This window comes from Lepidochelys kempii, chromosome 4, assembly GCF_965140265.1.
Source record: "Lepidochelys kempii isolate rLepKem1 chromosome 4, rLepKem1.hap2, whole genome shotgun sequence".
Classification (NCBI taxonomy): Eukaryota; Metazoa; Chordata; order Testudines; family Cheloniidae; genus Lepidochelys; species Lepidochelys kempii.
In genome coordinates, this window is record NC_133259.1 from 95,861,383 (window position 1) to 95,878,778 (window position 17,396).

Below are 17,396 nucleotides of genomic sequence, written 5' to 3' on the forward strand. Positions count from 1 at the left end.
CTAAAAACCACCATTCAACCACTGCTACCACACAAAAATTATTTCCATGCTGTCCTCAGCATTCTTATTAAAAATTTTCCACAACTGACACGAATTCAAAATCTTGTTGGAATTAGCAGGGGCATCCAGGACTGAATGGGCATGGATAGCAGATTACTTTCAGCCTTAGAGGTTCTCTCACCAGGTAAGAGTTGAGGCTCATTCTCAGGGTAGGGTGGCACTACTGCTGCCAAGCTGTACCTGTTGTGTGAACTTCAGTCCCCTGAACTGTAAATCAAATATCATTCATGTGCACTACATTCACACACAAGTTAAAGACAAAGGTAAGAAATGGTATTTTTTTTGTGTTGAGTACCATGTTTTTATTTTTATATATGAGTATAAGTATACAAAGTATATTAACTAGAAAAAAAAGGAATTGAGCCTCACAACAAACCCATGAATTAGGGAAATCTCTTTATTTTACTAATCGGCAGACTGAAGTGCAAAGATATTAAGTAGCCACGGTTTTCCAAACTTGAATATCTGAAGTCAGTCACCTAAAATCCATATTTAGGAACCTACATAAGTGTTCTGACTTTCAGAGGTGCACAGTACTGTAAGATCGGTTTGAAGTCATTAAGTCAATGGGATATGGAGATGCTTACCCCTTATTTAAATGCCTACATTTGGCTTTAGGTGATACTATGCTAAAATTTTCAAACCTGGGCACTTAAATCTCCTGTCTTAACCACAGTACTAACTTTGCTCCCTTAAAGTTCAGCTTAGCTTATTTAATACCCAGCATTGAGAATATGAAGGTTTAGGTTTTGTAAAGTAGACAGCTTTTAATACAAAACTGTAGACAAAGTTATTGATAACTTTATGAAATATTATGATCAAAAGCTAACATCCAAGGAGCTTTCATTATTTCTTTGAATATAGATCATGAAATCTTAGAAATGTAGGCTTGGAATGGACCTCAAGAGGCCACATATTGCATCCCTGCCCGCCCACCCACCGCCTGCATGTCACAGATACAAAACCAGGATTAAATTAGACCACCCCTAACAAGTGTGTGACTAATTTGTTCTTAAAAGTGTCTCCAGAGAACCTGTTCCAGTGCTCAATTATCCTTATAATTTGAAAAATTCTCCCAATATCTCCCATATTACAAACTAAGCCAATTACTTCTTGTCCTGCTCTCGGTGGACAGAGAGCACAATTGATCACTGCCATCTTTAGAACAACCATTTACATATTTGAAGACTTCTGTTTCACCTGTCTTTTCTCTAGTCTAATGAGGCCCCATTCTTCCAACCTGTTCTCATAAGTTGTTTTCTAAACCTTTTTTTTTTTTTGGCTCACTGACACCTAAAAATGCAATGAGGAAAATTTCACCGGGGGAAGGGGAGGGAGGGGAGGAGGAAGGAAAGAACCATAATTGAGGAGAAGGTTACTCACCTTGTGCAGTAACTGAGGTTCTTCTAGATGGTTGTCCCTGTGGGTGCGCCACTTCAGGTGTCTTGGTGCCCTGTGCTTGTAATCGGAGATTTGTAGTATCAGTGCCCAGGTTGGCCATGCATGCGTGGCAGCCGTCTTGCACCGCTCCGAGCATCTACCTAGTGTGCGCAGCCAACCGTCCCCCAGGTTCTTCTCTACCCCCTGAGGATCAGCGGGGGGGAGGGTAGTGGAGCACCCACAATGACAACCATCTTGAAGAACCTCAGTTACTGCACAAGTGGAGTAACCTTCTCTTCTTCTTCGAGGAGTGACCCTGTGGCTGCTCCACTTTAGGTGACTGTTGAGCAGTGCCCCTCAGTGGAGGGAAGGGGCTTTGGAGTTGGTTTATGTACGCTGGATAGCGCAGAGAGTCCAAACTGAATGTCTGCAGTTGACTGTTGTTCTAAAATGCAGTGTTTAGTAAAGGTATGGGCTGAAGCCCATATAGCTACTTTGCAAATGTCCATGATGGGCACATTGTTAAGAAAGGCCACAGATGTCGACATTGCTCTGGTGGAGTGTGTGCAAACTTGGGAGGGAGCTGACAGATTGTTGTTTTGGTAACACAACTGAATACATGTTGGTACCCATTTGGATAGTCTTTGTCTGGATACAGTTTGAACCTTTGATTATTCTGTTGTGGAGATAAACAGTCTGGATAATTTTCCAAATGTTTTTGTTCTTTCTATATAGAACGCTAGTGCTCTGCGGACATCTAATGTGTGAAGGGAGGCCTCCCTGCTGTCTGCGTGCAGTTTCAGGAAGAATACTGCTAAGTAAATGGGCTGATTTAAATAGAACAGTGATACAACTTTGGGTATTAACTTAGGGTGTGGTCGTATGATTACTTTGTCTTTGAGAAATGTGGTGTAAGGTGGGTATGCCATCAGGGCACCTAGTTCTCCCACCCTTCTTGCTGATGTGATGGCTACTAGGAAGGCCACCTTCATAGATAAGCGCAACAACGAACAGGTTACAAGTGGTTCAAACAGTTTGCCCATGAGAACAAGGTTGAGGTCCCACATAGGGGTCAGGTCTCCTAGTGTGGGATAGGTGTTATCTATGCCTTTAAGGAATCGTTTAGTCAACGGATGAGCAAATATGGTGAATACATCCGCCTTGGTGTGGAAGGAGGTGAGGGCAGCCAGGTGTACTCTGAGTGAGCTGGTGGATAACCCAGATTTTTTAAGTGCCAGTATATAATCGAGGATACGGGGTAGTGGGGCTGATTGTGGAATAATATGATTGTCTTGGGACCAAGTACAGAATCGGTTCTACTTATGCGTGTACGTCTTGTAGTTAGTCTGCAGCTGTTCAGCAGTATGTCTTGTACTTCACTAGAACATTACGTCTCAAGCCCCTTCATCCATGGAGTAACCAGGCCTTGAAGTGGAGTACGGCAATGTTGCGGTGATAGATACGTCCCGCATCCTGTGTCAGCAGATGAGGCACTAGTGGAAGGGCTTGTGATGGTTTCACTGCCATCTGTCTCAGGTATGGAAACCATGTTTGTCTGGCCCATGTCAGTGCAATGAGAATGACCCTGGATTTGTCTTGCCTGATCTTGTGAAGGACACGACTCAGTAGTGGGATTGGAGGGAAGGCACACAGCACTGGAGCTTCTCATTTCAGAAGGAAGGCATCGCCCTAGGAGTTGTGCCCCACTCCAGCCCGAGATCAATACTGAGGACACTTGGCATTGTGAGCAGTAGCAAAGAGGTCTATGGTGGGAAATCCCTATTTTTTGAATATGGCTTTGAGGATTTCGGGATTCATTTCCCTCTCATGGGTTTGAGAGAAGTCTCTGCTTAGTTGATCTGCTGTTGCATGCTGACTTCCAGGCAAATAGGATGCCAGAATGTCTATGCTGTTGGTGATGCACCACTGCAAGAGACCAACTGCTTCTGAACAGAGGGGATATGATCGAGCCCCCCTTGGCAGTTTATATAGAACATGGTTGCTAGATTGTCCATAAGAATCTTGACGGTCTTATTGTGAATTAGAGGAAGAAAGTGCTGACAAGCATTTCAGACTGCCCTTAGCTCCAGTAAGTTTAAGTGGAGATTGGATTCTGCTAGGGACCAGCGACCCTGGATGGTATTGTCACATAAGCGTTCCCCCCAACCCAGAAGGAAAGCCTCTGTGGTGATAGTCACAGATGGAACTTTTTGTAGGAAGGGGATACCTGAGCAGACGTTGGTAGGGTTCCCCCCCCCCCATATAAGCAAGTCCTTTACTCTGCAAGACATCATGAGATATCTGTTGAGGGAGTGTCTGTGCAGACCACAGATAGTACGGACCCAGGCCTGTAAACATCTCATGTGGAGCCTGGCATATTTTACAACAAAGGTTGTAGCGCTATGTGCCCCAAAATTGTAAGCACATTCTGGCGGATATTTGTGGGCTGTCCCTCACTGTTGTAATTAGACTGGTTAAGTTGAGGAAGCATTGGGGTAATCTCACTGTTACATTGATACACTCAAGATGTGCCCCTATAAACTCCAACTGTTGGGTAGGTATCATAGTGGACTTCTGAAGATTCATTTGTAAGCCCAGGGCCATAAAAAGGGTTATTGTTGTGTGAATGGCATTGGTCGCCGCCTGTTGGTGCCTTTAGAAGACAGTCTAAATATGGAAAGATCATCACCCCCTGCCTGCAGAGGTGAGCAGCCATGACGGTAAGAACTTTGGAAAAGAGCGTTGGGGTGGTGGACAGGCCGAAAGGAAGCAGTCTTTATTGGAAATGTTGTTTCCCTAGGGTGAAGTGCAGGAATCATCTGTGCGCCAGGTGGACGGTAACATAAAAGTAAGCGTCTTATAGGTCGAGGGCCAAGAGTCAATCTTCTTTCTCCAATGTTGGGATTATTGTGGATAGAGTCACCATTGTCGTGTTCTCATGAACTTGTTGAGTTTCCGTTGATTGGGCCTCCACTCCCCCCAGTTTTTTCCTGAATGAGAAAATAACGGGAATAAATTCCTCTCCCCCTGTGTTGCTCTGGTACATGTTCCACAGCACCTAATTGTAGATGGTTTATTTCCTGTTGTAACAGGTGCTCATGAGAGGGGTCCCTGAGGAGGGATGGGGAAGGGGAATGGCTAGGTGGAATAGAAATAAAGGTGATGGAATAACCATTCAGGATAATTTCCAGAACCCGTTTGTCTGTAGTGATGGTCTTCCAGATTGGGTAATATGGTGACAAATAGGTTGGAGATAAGATGTAAATCCTGAATTAGGGAAGGTGGGGTTCTCATGTCCTCGACCAACACTTTAAAATGTTTGCCTGGAAGTAGATGGTTGAGATGTGGAAGGCTGATCTTGGGGCTGCCGGTGTCTAGACTGACATATTTTACGGCGTTGGTCATAGTGTCGTTGGGGTTGAGTGTATGAGGCAGTGTGGAATCATGGGTTGTAAAATCTGCCCTGTTTCTTTTTATTTGTAGGGACAAATTCCAAGTTTCTTCAAGGTCACCCATGAGTCCTTCAAGATGTGCAAGGACACGTCAGTGTTGTCCGCAAACAGTTTTTGGCCTTCAAAAGGTAAGTCCTCGACTGTGGTTTGAGCTTCTCTCAGAAACCCGGACAGATGTAGCTAGGAAGCACAATGCATGACAACGGACGTAGCTATCAAACGTGCTGCTGTGTCTGCAGAATCAAGAGAAGCCTGGAGTGCCGTTCTGGTGATGATGGAACCCTCCATGATGTTAGCCTTGTATTGTTCTCATTTGTCGTCTGGGAGCTGTTCAATAAAAGTTGACATTTGAGAGAACAGGTTGTGTGTGTATTTGGCTAGTAAGGCCGAGTAGTTGGCTATGTGGAACTGGAGGGTAGCTGATGAGTAGGCTTTCCACACGAAAAGGTCTAGCCTTTTCCAGTCCTGGTCATAAGAGGTGGTTCTAGATTGATGTTGCTTTCTTCTTTGATTAACCACTGCTACCACCAATGAATTTTGGGTAGGGTGGCAGAATAAAAACTGCTCTTTTTGCAGGCACATAATACTTCTTGTCAGATCTTTTACAAGAAAATGGGGCTTTGGCAGGTGTCTGCCAGATTATTTTTGCCGGATCCATTATGGCTGCATTAATAGGCAATGCAATCTTCGCTGATGGGGATGCCCGAAGTATATCTGAGTTTGTGCTGGGTCTCTGGTAGCTCTGCTAGTGAAATGTCCAGGGATTTAGCTACTTGTTTGAAGAGGTCCTGAAAGGATTTGAAATCATTCCCCAAGATGTGGGGTTATGGCATTATTGTTTTGTCTGGCGAAGATGACAAATTGTGGGTGGGTGGAATGGTATCACCCTCTGACGCGTCTTCAGCTTCCTCTACCTCCTCATTCAGCGCTTCTGAGGGGGCTGGTGCAGGAGGTGAAGGGGATCGAGTCATTCTGGATCTAGGTGTGTTGGGGGGGCTGAGGTTTTGGGCCCTATATAATGCCCACAGGTCCCAGTATGCCCAGTTGCGTGGAAAGGTCATGGGAGGCAGGACCAATGGTAGAGGCTCCCAGCCTTGTGCATCCGTAGACATATGGTTCTGAGAGGGTCCCGGTTTAGGTGAGGAATGGCGAGGGGTGTAGATCCCTGCCTCATCCTCTTCTCTCTCCAGCGATGAGGAAGAAGGGGCCGAGTCGACACGGGTAACAACCAGGCTTGGTCCCAGACTGGCTGGGATACAATCGGTGCCGAATAGCAGAGTCCCAGGTATTGAGGTAACCAGGAGGTCCACCTGTCTGATGAACTGCTGTGGCACCGGGGGGGCTCAGTACAGAGGACGGCAGCATGCTCTGGCTGGGAATCAGGGTGAGAGCCGTCGGTGCCACTGACTTGCTGCATTGTGTAGGGGCAGCAGGTGGCACCACTGCGCTGCTCGGTGCCGAGGTTCTTTTTGGCTCCATTGGTGCCTAGCTAGAAAGCTTGGCTTCAGTGCACAAAGCACTACGAGAGCTAGCCTGCACCAGGTCTTTAGTCTCTTGGGAAGTCTTTGTACCAGATGTTCCCAGTGCCTCACGGTCCGGCGCTCTTGGTGCCATCAATACCAGAACAGATTTTGCCTTCAGAGATCGCTTTTTTGGAGGCAAATCTCACTGTGGGGAAGAATGAGACCGCTTTTATGCAGTCTTTTTGGAGGTAGAACCCCTGTCAGACGCTGCCACTGGCAACCGTTGGCTGGGAAGCGTCCTGGACTCGGGGTCGGAGGCTGGTTTGAGGGATTTCTCCATCGTCAGGTGCTTTAACTGGAGATCCCTGGCCTTCCTCGTCCTAGCAGTTAGTTTTTTACAGTGGGGACAAGTCTGAGCAATGTGTGTCTCCCCTAAGCATTGGATACATTGCGCGTGGCCATCAAAGACCAGTATAGAGAGCCTGCAGTTAAGGCACCATTTAAAGCCAAGAGAGCCGGCAGGCCTGAGGGGATATTAGTTTTGAAGTAGAAATGGGAATAATCCCATTCAGTCCCTCTTCTGTTTTTCACTGGTACCTGCCTGGGAGGTGAGGTGGGAAAGGGGAAGAGGGACAAAAAGTAAAATAAAAAATAAATTAATAAGATAAACAAGAAAAAGGAGAAATAAACGAATAAGAGGGCTACTAGCCGGGGGTGTGTGTGAACAAAATAATTGAATATCTAAAGGTGTAAAGGGCACTTCTGTCACTCCAACTCAAGCAAAAGGCGGTAAAGAAGGAACTGGGGGACAGTTGGCTGCGCATGTTAGGTATGAGCGGCATGAGACAGCTGCTGTGCATACGCGGCCAACCGGGGGACTGCTACTAAAAATATCCGATTACAAGCCCAGGGAGCTAAAGTGGAGCACCCACAGGCACACTCCTCGAAGAAAAAGAAGAAAGCATGCTTAAGCATTCTTCCAGATTAGTCAAAGCTGGATTCAATTTTATTTTGTTTTTTAAAAGAAAATATGACCTTTTTGCCAAAGGTGTGTGGCAAATTGCTGCTACGATTATGATGGGTCCCGCGCTTCCTCTTCTTGGGTGGGGTTCAGGGCGCAGTTTCCTGCCCCTGAACTAGGGTATTTACTGTCCCACTAGTAACCCAGAGAAGGATAGTGGAGAGGGAAGGACCTGAGCCCGCCCTCTACTCCAGGTCCCAGCCCAGGGGCCCTAGGAATAGCGGTAAACCACTGGAACTTGTGTGTGCTTCCTTCCCCTGGGCTACTTCCCTCTCCTGCTCTTCAGCTTGTGGGGCTTTCTGCCCTCTCTCTCTGCACAAGCCGGGTGTCTCTTTACCTAGGGTCTTGGTCTTCTAGCCAGCCATGGCACTTCTCCAAACTGCACTCTGCTCCAACTCCTTCCCCTGGCTGATTGAAGCAGGGGGTTTTTATCAGGTGACTAGCTTCAGGTGCTCTAATTGACTTCAGGTGCCTTTAATTAATCTACAGAGACCTTTCTTCCCTCTACAGGGAATAAGGCTTCTCCTCATCCTGGGACTTACATATCTCTCCTATATCACTCTCCTGCTGCCTTCTGGCCATGCTGTATCACATATCCTCCTCCCCCCCTTCCCCCCCCCCCGTTCAACACCATGGGGTTGGGCTACTTGGGACGAGAGGCAATGCTTTCCTGACAAGCCATCTGCGTTGCCGTGTTGGCTTCCAGCCCTATGCTGTACTTGGAAATGAAAGGGTTGCAGAGAGAGCAACCATCTAGTCACTTTTGCACTCTTCTCCTCGTTTCTGTGCAACCACTGGAGCGGGGCGTGGTCTGTCACCAGGGTAAATCGCCGCCCCAGTAGGTAGCAGCGGAGAGTTTCCATGGCCCATTTTATTGCTAGACATTCCTTTTCAACAATGGCATACTTTTGTTCCCTGGGGAGGAGCTTCTGGCTGAGGTACAGGATCGGGTGTTCCTCCTCCCCTACCATCTGCAAAAGGACGGCTTGTAGCCCTACTTCCAAGGCATCTGTTTGTAGGACAAATTCTTTCTTGAAGTCTGGGGCTATGAGTACTGGATGGCAGCAAAGGGCTATCCTTAAATCTGCGAATGCTCTTTCTGCTGCATCAGACCATTTTACTATCTCAGGGCCCCGAGCCTTTATCAGGTCCATCAATGGCCCTGCTCTTGTGGCAAAAATGAGGGATGAATCTCAGATAGTACCCTACTAACCGGAGAAATGCTCTAACCTGCTTTTTACAGACTGGCCGAGGCCAACCTTGTATTGCCTCCACTTTGTTCCACTGGGGTTTTACCAAGCCTCTCCCTACTACATACCTGAGGTATCTTGCCTCAGCTAGTCCTATCACGCACTTGAGAGGTTTGACAGTGAGGCCGGCCTTCCGCAGGGTGTCTAGTACTGCTTCTACTTTCCCTAGGTGCGCTTCCCAGTCAGCATTATGGATGACTATATCATCTAAATAGGCGGCGGCATACCTGGCATGGGGTCGCAGCAATTTATCCATAAGTTGTTGAAATGTTGCAGGTGCCCCATGGAGCCCGAAAGGAAGGACAGTGTATTGGAACCAGCCATCAGGTGTAGAGAAAGCAGTCTTCTCCTTGGCGTTGTTGGCCAGGGGAATTTGCCAATATCCTTTGATCACGTCCAGAGTGGTTAGGTATCGGGCCTTGCCTAACTGATCAACTAGCTTGTCGACACGTGGTATCGGATAGGCATCGAATTGGGATACTTCATTCAACTTCCAGAAGTCATTGCAAAATCTCAGGGTACCGTCAGGCTTGGGTACTAGGACGATAGGGCTAGACCACTGGCTGTGGGATTCTTCAATAACCCCAAGTTCCAACATCTTCTTCACTTCTGTCCTAATTTCCTCTCTTTTAGCTTCCGGTATCCAGTACGGTCTTATCGTCACCCTTATTCCGGGCCTGGTGATGATATGATGTGGGACAGAACACATCTTGGTTCCACTGGATTATATCAATGACCTCTGTTCGTTGTTCTGGGGCTAACTCGGGGGATATCCTCACCGGCTCCTGTGGGTCGTCCGTCTGAGGTGGAGCTCTCCGAATGACCAGGCATTCAGTCACGCCAGGGCTTCAGTAAGTTTACGTGGTAGATCTGCTCTGGTCTTCAGCAGTCTGGTTGTCTGGTCATATAGTCCATTTCCCAATGGCTTCCACTATCTCATATGGCCCATGCCAGCTGGCCAGGAGTTTGCTTTCTGCTGTTGGGACTAGCACCATAACCCATTCTCCTGGCTGAAATTTCCGTACTTTCGCCCAGCGGTTATAATATGTCCACTGGGTCTCTTGTGCTTTTTCCAAATGTTCTCATACTATAGGGGTTACTCGAGCTATTCGCTCTCTCATCTGTGTCACGTGCTCAATGACATTCTTTTCTGGGTTGGGTTGTTCTTCCCAGTCCTCCTTGGCGATATCTAATATTCCGCATGGGTGGAGTCTGTATAGTAGCTCAAAGGGAGAGAAACCGGTGGACGCCTGGGGCACTTCCCATATTGCAAACATTAGGTATGGTAGAAGGGTATCCCAGTCTTTTCTGTCCTGTGCTACCACCTTCCGGATCATACTTTTAAGGGTGCAGTTAAACCGCTCTACCAGTCCATCTGTTTGTGGATGGTAGACGGAGGTCCGTATGGCATGGATGCGGAGCAGGGTACATAAGTCCTTCATTAATTTCGACATGAAAGGGGTTCCTTGGTCAGTCAGGATCTCCTTAGGGATGCCCACTCTGGCAAAAACCTGAAGTAGTTCTTTTGCTATTGCCTTGGATGTGGGGTTTCTTAAAGGAATGGCTTCTGGATACCGTGTGGCGTAGTCAAGGATGACCAATATGTTTCGGTGGCCCCGTGCTGATCTTTCCAGTGGACCCACTAGGTCCATGGCGATCCTTTCGAAAGGGACTTCAATAATAGGCAAAAGTACTAATGGGGCCCGCAAATGAGGTCGGGGGCTATGCAACTGGCATTCCGGGCAGGAGGTACAATAGCGTTGGACCTCCGCGCATATTCCTGGCCAATAAAATCTTCTTAGGACTCTATCAAGTGCCTTGTCTATTCCTAGATGTCCCCCAAATAAATGACTGTGAGCTAACTCTAGTACTGCCCTTGTGTGTTTCCGTGGTACTAAAGCTGCTCTACTTCTTCCCCTCGAATTTGCACTATTCGGTACAACCGATCACGTTTGATCACATAATACGGCCTTGGGCCTTTGGTCTTCCTTCCACGGGTACGGCATTTACTTCCACTACCTCCTCCCTCACATTCGCATGTAGCGGGTCATTGGCTTGGTCCTGCCCGAAATTCTCACGTGCGGTACCGATTTGACCTAACTCCATGGGACCTATTTCTTCTCCGCCCCTGGGACTGGCCCTACTTGGGCTAGGAACCGCCTCTGAGTCCTCACTGGCCTGAATTGTCTCCTGACCTCCTGAACGAGTTCGCTTACCAACAAGGGAGGCTTTCTGGTTCTCTCCTAGAATCCTGGTCCCTAGCCTTTTATCTGCCCTCTTTTCCCACCCAGACTTTCGGGGTTTCCTGGCGGAAGAAAATAGCTCTGGGGCAAATTCCGCAAAAATTGGGATGAGGCTATCTGTAGGTGCCTCCATCTCAGCCCAGGGGTTGCTACCCTCCCCTGGCTCTACTGGGGGGAGTAAGTTCTCACACCCGGGGAAGTCCCTACCAATTAAGACCGGGTAGGGGAGCCTAGGGACCACTCCTGCAGTTACCCTGGTAGTGTTTTCCTGGATCTCAATCCGTAGTGGGATTGTGGGGTAGAAATTTACTGTGCCATGAACGCACTTTACCCCTGTGGTTTTGGACTGGGTTAGTTAGTCTTGTCCCACCAACTTCCCCGAGACCAGTGTGACAACACTGCCGGAATCTACTAATGCTATGGTCGCAATACCATTCATCTTTACTGACCTTGTATACCCATATGAGATCACTGCGACCCCTACTAGGCTGATTAGGCCACATTGTTCCCCAGGATCCCCCAGATTGTACTGCATAGGCTCTTCCCTGTTGGGGCATTGGGCTGCTATATGCCCCAATTCCCCACACTCTTAACACCAACCCCTTATCCCGGTTGCCGCCCTCTGCCTGGGGCTATTTGGTCAGCCCCCCGCAGCCCTCTCTTCCCAAACCCCCAGGTCCCCTCTTGGCCTTGGGCCATTCCTCAGTGTCTTTCCTCCCAGTTATGGTTCTTCTGTAGTTCTCGACAATCCAGGGCCTTGGGTTTGGGGCTGTCTTCCTGGTTTGCAGTGTCTCACCCCCTGGGGTCTGGAACAGTTCATGGGCTGCCAGCTGTCTTTCCATGAGGGAGACCAACTCATCGTAGGTAGAGGGGTCATTCTGGCCAACCCAAGCCCAAAGCACAGATAGCTGGTTCAAAAGACCTCGATAGTACTAATGCAGTGTGGTTGAGTGCTGGAGGCTGACACTTTGTTGCCTTGTTAGCACTGTTTAGGCTGCTCAGTGCTTCTGTCCTTGAAGCTTCAATGTTATTGGTAGATAGCACAGCATGTTAGTTTTGCAGATTTTGATGTTAGAAAGATCACAGCCATGGCTAAGTGACAAAGTGACCCCCTCATATACCAGTCCAGTACCAGGAGCTCCATCATTTTTTCAGACCTGAGGGCCTCAGGGCGCAGCCATTTCTGGGTCAGGTGGATCAGGTCAAACAACTGCAATAGGGGTGTCTTGTCCTCTGTATACTGCCATTCATGAAACCTCTAGGCTCGCAACGCTGTGGTTACTCGGGATCTGGCCAGGATCTCTGCCTTCAGCTGGGGGTTATCCTCCAGTCTCTGCAGCCATAGACCTTCTGGGCCTCTCCACACAGGAACGGGGCGAGGATACCAGACCACTAATCTTGGGGCCAGGCTCCCACAGGGCTGTTCTCTCAAATGCCAGGAGGTACGCCTCTACATCATCCTCCCATGTCATTTTCTGAAGGCAGTGGCTGGCCCATATAGTCCGGGTTCCATCACAATTTTGATTCTGCTCCATAAGGGCCTTCATCTGGTCTGCCAGCTCCTGTAGCAGAGCTCATTCCTGGGCAGCCTGATTCATCAACAGCCGATTAGTCTCCTGCTGCACCCGAGTCACCTCCTGTTGGGTGGTTGTTTGGATTCGGGTAGCCTCCTGCTGGGCCGCAGTGGTTTGTATTAGAGCCTTCACCACATCGTCCATCTTGGGGATGGGATGGTTTTGGTTAACCCTGGTTTAAGTCCCCAGTGCGGAGATCCCACCATTGACACCACATGTGGCAAACTGCCGGTACGATTATGATGGGTCCCGCACTTCCTCTTCTTGGGGGGAGGGGTTCAGGGTACAGTTTCCTGCCCAGAGAAGGATAGTGGAGAGGGAGGGACCCGGGCCCACCCTCTACTCCGGGTCCCAGCCCAGGGGCCCTAGGGATAGTGGTAAACCACTTGAACTTGTGCGTGCTTCCTTCCCCTGGGCTACTTCCCTCTCCTGCTCTTCAGCTTGTGGGGCTTTCTGCCCTCTCTCTCTGCACAAGCTGGGAGTCTCTTTACCTAGGGTCTTGGTCTTCTAGCCAGCAATGGCACTTCTCCAAACTGCACTCTGCTCCAACTCCTTCCCCTGGCTGATTGAAGCAGGGGGTTTTTATCAGGTGACTGGCTTCAGGTGCTCTAATTGGCTTGAGGTGCTTTTAATTAATCTATAGAAACCTTTCTTCCCTCTACAGGGAATAAGGCTTCTCTTCTTCCTGGGACTTACATATCTCTCCTATATCACTCTCCTGCTGCCTTCTGGCCATGTTGTATCACAGGTGTTTATTTTACTGTAGATAAGAGCAGAAAGGAGCATAAGTGACAGCTCCCTGCAAGGGCACAGCTTGCTTGAGAATTTTGGCCTTAAAGAAAGTTTAATCTAATCTTCAATTTTGAATGTAATCGGTGGGAAGGAGGGGTGGTGTTGATGTTTTGTTTAAGAGGAAGTGCATGACTTCTTGGAGTCAGGGTACTTTTCTCACAGAGGAGATGAGCAAAATAATAACTGTCCACCTTGCTCAGGAGAATTTGTCCCCTGTGAAAAAGTTATCCTCAAGCACATCATTGCAGAGAGGATTTTTCTTCCCTTCCTCTATGTTACTTTGTAACAAAGTGTTACTTTGTCTGGAGAAAGTGTTCTGCTTTAAAACTATTTTTATATTTATTTATGATACCTCTCATTTCAAATAGTCCATTTGATGATCTTCCAGTGCTTTACAAGCATTAGTTAATTCTTCCTTACCACCACCATTTTACTGATAAAAAGAAAAGGAGTACTTGTGGCACCTTAGAGACTAACCAATTTATTTGAGCATGAGCTTTCGTGAGCTACAGCTCACTTCATCGGATGCATGCCATGGAAACTGCAGCAGACATTATATACACACAGAGATCATGAAACAATACCTCCTCCCACCCCACTGTCCTGCTGGTAATAGCTTATCTATTTTACTGATGAAGCAGCAGACTGTAGCCAACATTTTCAGGAGTGTCCTCTAATTTTTGTAGGCAGCTGGAGCTCTGTGCTCAGCACCTTTTGAAGTCTATGGAAATGTATGCACTCAATACTTTGAAAATCAAACCCTAGCTATCTCAAAGCAGGCATCCATGTTTAGCAGACAATTCTGAAAACAGTAGTGTTAGCTGAGATTTCCTGATCAGTTTCTGAAGGAAATCTGATCATTGAAACAAAGGCATCCAGCTACCTGGTAAGAATGGGGGGTTTGTGAATCCTCTCTGAATTCCCTATCTGTAATACAGAAAGATTTCCTAACCTATCCTGCTTTGTGTTGTCAGTTGACTTGCACGTGTGTTTTTTTTTTCCCCCATGTGCTTTCCCAGCTCTGCACAAATAGCTGGTTCAAAAGACCTCGATAGTACTAATGCAGTGTGGTTGAGTGCTGGAGGCTGACGCTTTGTTGCCTTGGTAGTGCTGTTTAGGCTGCTCAGTGCTTCTATCCTTGAAGCTTCAATGTTATTGGTAGATAGCACAGCATGTTAGTTTTGCAGATTTTGATGTTAGAAAGATCACAGCCATGGCTAAGTGACAAAGGCACTCGACCCGGTTTATTGCCCCCTAGACACTGTCTCAGCGTTCTAGCTCCATGGTTACAGGTATACTGACACAAGTGCCTAGTAGCAAGAAATGGCTCAGGTTGGCAGCAGGAGTTTCTGACATCCCCTAGGCCATTCAAACAATTAAGGCAAAGTACCCTGATATTTATTAGGCTAAAACAAACAACTAACATATACAATTTACACACCTCCTACATATTTCATGACATCGGTTTGTTACCTTCCCCTGTTCCTGATATCTTGGGCCAGGGGAGGGAGGATCCCTATTCATTAGGGATTAATACAAGAATCTAAAGGTGGATAAATAACTGGTTTAAGGGGAGACTACAATGGGTTATACAAAAAGGTGAACTATCAAGCTGGAGGGGGTTACTCGTGAATCCTCATGAATTGTTCTTGGGACTAATCTTATTTAAGATTTTCATAAATGATTTTAGCACAGAAAGTGGGTGTGTGCTAACAAAAATCTGTGACTAAGACACAGTTGAGAGGTATTGTCAATATGGAGGAGAGCCAGCATATCATAAAGAAGATGTGGATGACCTTGAAAACTGGACTAATAGAAATGTGATGAAATGTAATAGTGCAAAGTGGGAGGTCACACACTTAGGAACTAACAAGAATTTTTGCTATAAGCTGGGGACTTATCAGTTGGAAGTGACAGAGGAGAAGAAATCACAGAATGACTATAAACCACCAATGTGATGTGGTCATGAAAAAGGCTAATGCAACCCTAGAATGCGTCAGACAAGGTACTTCCAATAGAGCCCGAGATGTGTTTTACCATACTACAAGGCACTGGTGAAACCTCATCTGGAATTACCGTGTGCAATACCGTGTGCGTCTCCCATGTTTAAGAAGGATGAATTAAAATTGGAACAGGTGCAAAGAACAGCTATTAGGATGATCAGAGGAATGGAAAAACCTACCTTATGAGAGAAAACTCAAGGAGCTTGGCTTGTTTAGGCTAACAAAATGAAGGCTGGGGGGAAATAGGATTACTCTCTGTGATAAAACAGCCAAATACCAAGGAGGGAGAGGAGTTATTTAAGTTAAGAGCCAATGTTGATAAGAACGAATGGATATAAACTGGCCATCAACAAGTTTCAGCTTGAAATTAGATGAAGGTTTCCAGCCATCAGAGGAATGAAGTTCTGGAATAGCCTTCCAAAGGGAGCAGTGAGGGCAAAACACTTAACTGGCCTCAAGATTGAGCTTGATAAATTTTTGGAGGGTACAGTATGAGACTGCATGTGGCCCATCTGTGACTGCTAATAGCAAATATCCCCAACGGCCAGCGATGGGATTCTTGAGGGGGAGGGCTCTGAGTTACTGCAGTGAATTCTTTCCCAGGTGTCTCTCTGGTGGATCTTGCCAACACGTTCAGGGTCCAAGTGATCACCATATTTGGGGTCAGGAAGGAATTTTCCCCCAGGGCAGATTGGCATAGACCCGGGGTTCAGGAGATCATATTCCTCTGCAGCATGGGGTACAGGTTACTTGTAGGTTTCTACTAGAATAAATGGTGGATTCCTTAACTTGAAGTCTTCAGTATATCAGCCAGAGGTTATGGGTCTATTACAGGTGTGGGTGGGTGATATTTTCTGGCCTGAAACATGCAGGAGGTCAGACTAGATGACTACAATGATCCCTTCTGTCCTTTAAGTCTATGAGGGCTAAAGGAGACTTTTAGCCACCTGGGTTACTCTGGTGACTAGAGAAGCTCCTGAAGTAACAGACAGCCCTTGTGGCCTATGTAAGTCCCAGCAGCCTCCTCAGGCTGCCATATGGGCTGCTGCATTGTTGGAATCTCTGCAGCACTGCATGCTGCAGCCCCACCCCACATACACTGCTCCAGCCCTACACATCACAGCTTGAGTTGGGGTGCACCAAGACAGCCTATGGCTGTCTTCCACTGTCCTCTGTGCTCCAGGGAAATCCTCCCCTGGCTAAATACAGGGTTTTATGGCCTTTTTAAGCTGCTCTGCCCTTATATTTCACAAAAAGAGGCCACAACAAGGATGGGAATGTCACCTTATTGCCTTTCCAGAAAAGGTTTGAAATTGACTGAAGTAACAACATGAGGGAAGTTTCTGCTGAGCCTCCCCCTTCTTGAGGAGCAAACAGAAGACTCTAGAATTTCCTTAACTGTCAGAATTTCCATGCCATGAGTGCTACTAAATTAACTCAAAATTAAGAATATAATAAGCTTTAGAACATTTTCAAACGTCTTAGTTTAAGTATTTCCTTTAACATTCTGGCTATTCAAAGGTTTCAGAGTAGCAGTCGTGTTAGTCTGTATCCACAAAAAGAAAAGGAGTACTTGTGGCACCTTAGAGACTAACGAATTTATCTGAGCATAAGCTTTCGTGAGCTACAGCGGCTGTAGCTCACGAAAGCTTATGCTCAAATAAATTTGTTAGTCTCTAAGGTGCCACAAGTACACCTTTTCTTTTTGGCTATTCAAAGTTGTCAAACCCTTACAAAAACTTGAAGCATGGCTACATATGGCCAGCATAAATGGCTGAGTCTTCAGTATGAGTGGGTTCCTTTGTACAACTATTTTTCTGTTGTATGCATTTATAATTGCCCTTCCCCCCACACACCCCAGCACACACAGTTGAAAATTTAGCCCGGCGAAATAACAGGTCTAAATTGTATGAAGTTTCAAAATGTAAAATATGATTTTAAAGTACTTCAGTATCCTTCAGAATGAAAAAGATGCTAGATACATATAATAATGAACTGCATTATAAAGTAGCTTACTTTCTAACAGAATGTTACTTACTATTGACTGACATGGGTAAAAGCAGCTATCTAACAATATATTTTCAAGTAGATCTTGATCTGCAAGAGAAGAAAATACTGGTTAAATACATTTCTACAATACTGTAAAGTTTGAAGTATA

At 46.7% G+C, this 17,396-nt stretch overlaps 1 protein-coding gene across 9 annotated transcripts in view; it reads right to left on the minus strand.

Annotated features, from left to right (window-relative positions):
* Positions 1 to 17,396, minus strand: part of NSUN7 (NOP2/Sun RNA methyltransferase family member 7) — a 75,926-nt gene that overhangs the window by 29,750 nt on the left and 28,780 nt on the right. For all 9 annotated transcript variants that reach the window (XR_012158685.1, XM_073342200.1, XM_073342199.1 and 6 more), the window contains one exon: positions 17,277 to 17,335. Coding sequence is in view for 6 of the 9 variants with exons in the window: in XM_073342200.1 (XP_073198301.1) it covers positions 17,277 to 17,335 (59 nt within the window). In the remaining 3 variants the exon portion in view is untranslated. The remainder of the gene's footprint in view (positions 1 to 17,276; positions 17,336 to 17,396) is intronic.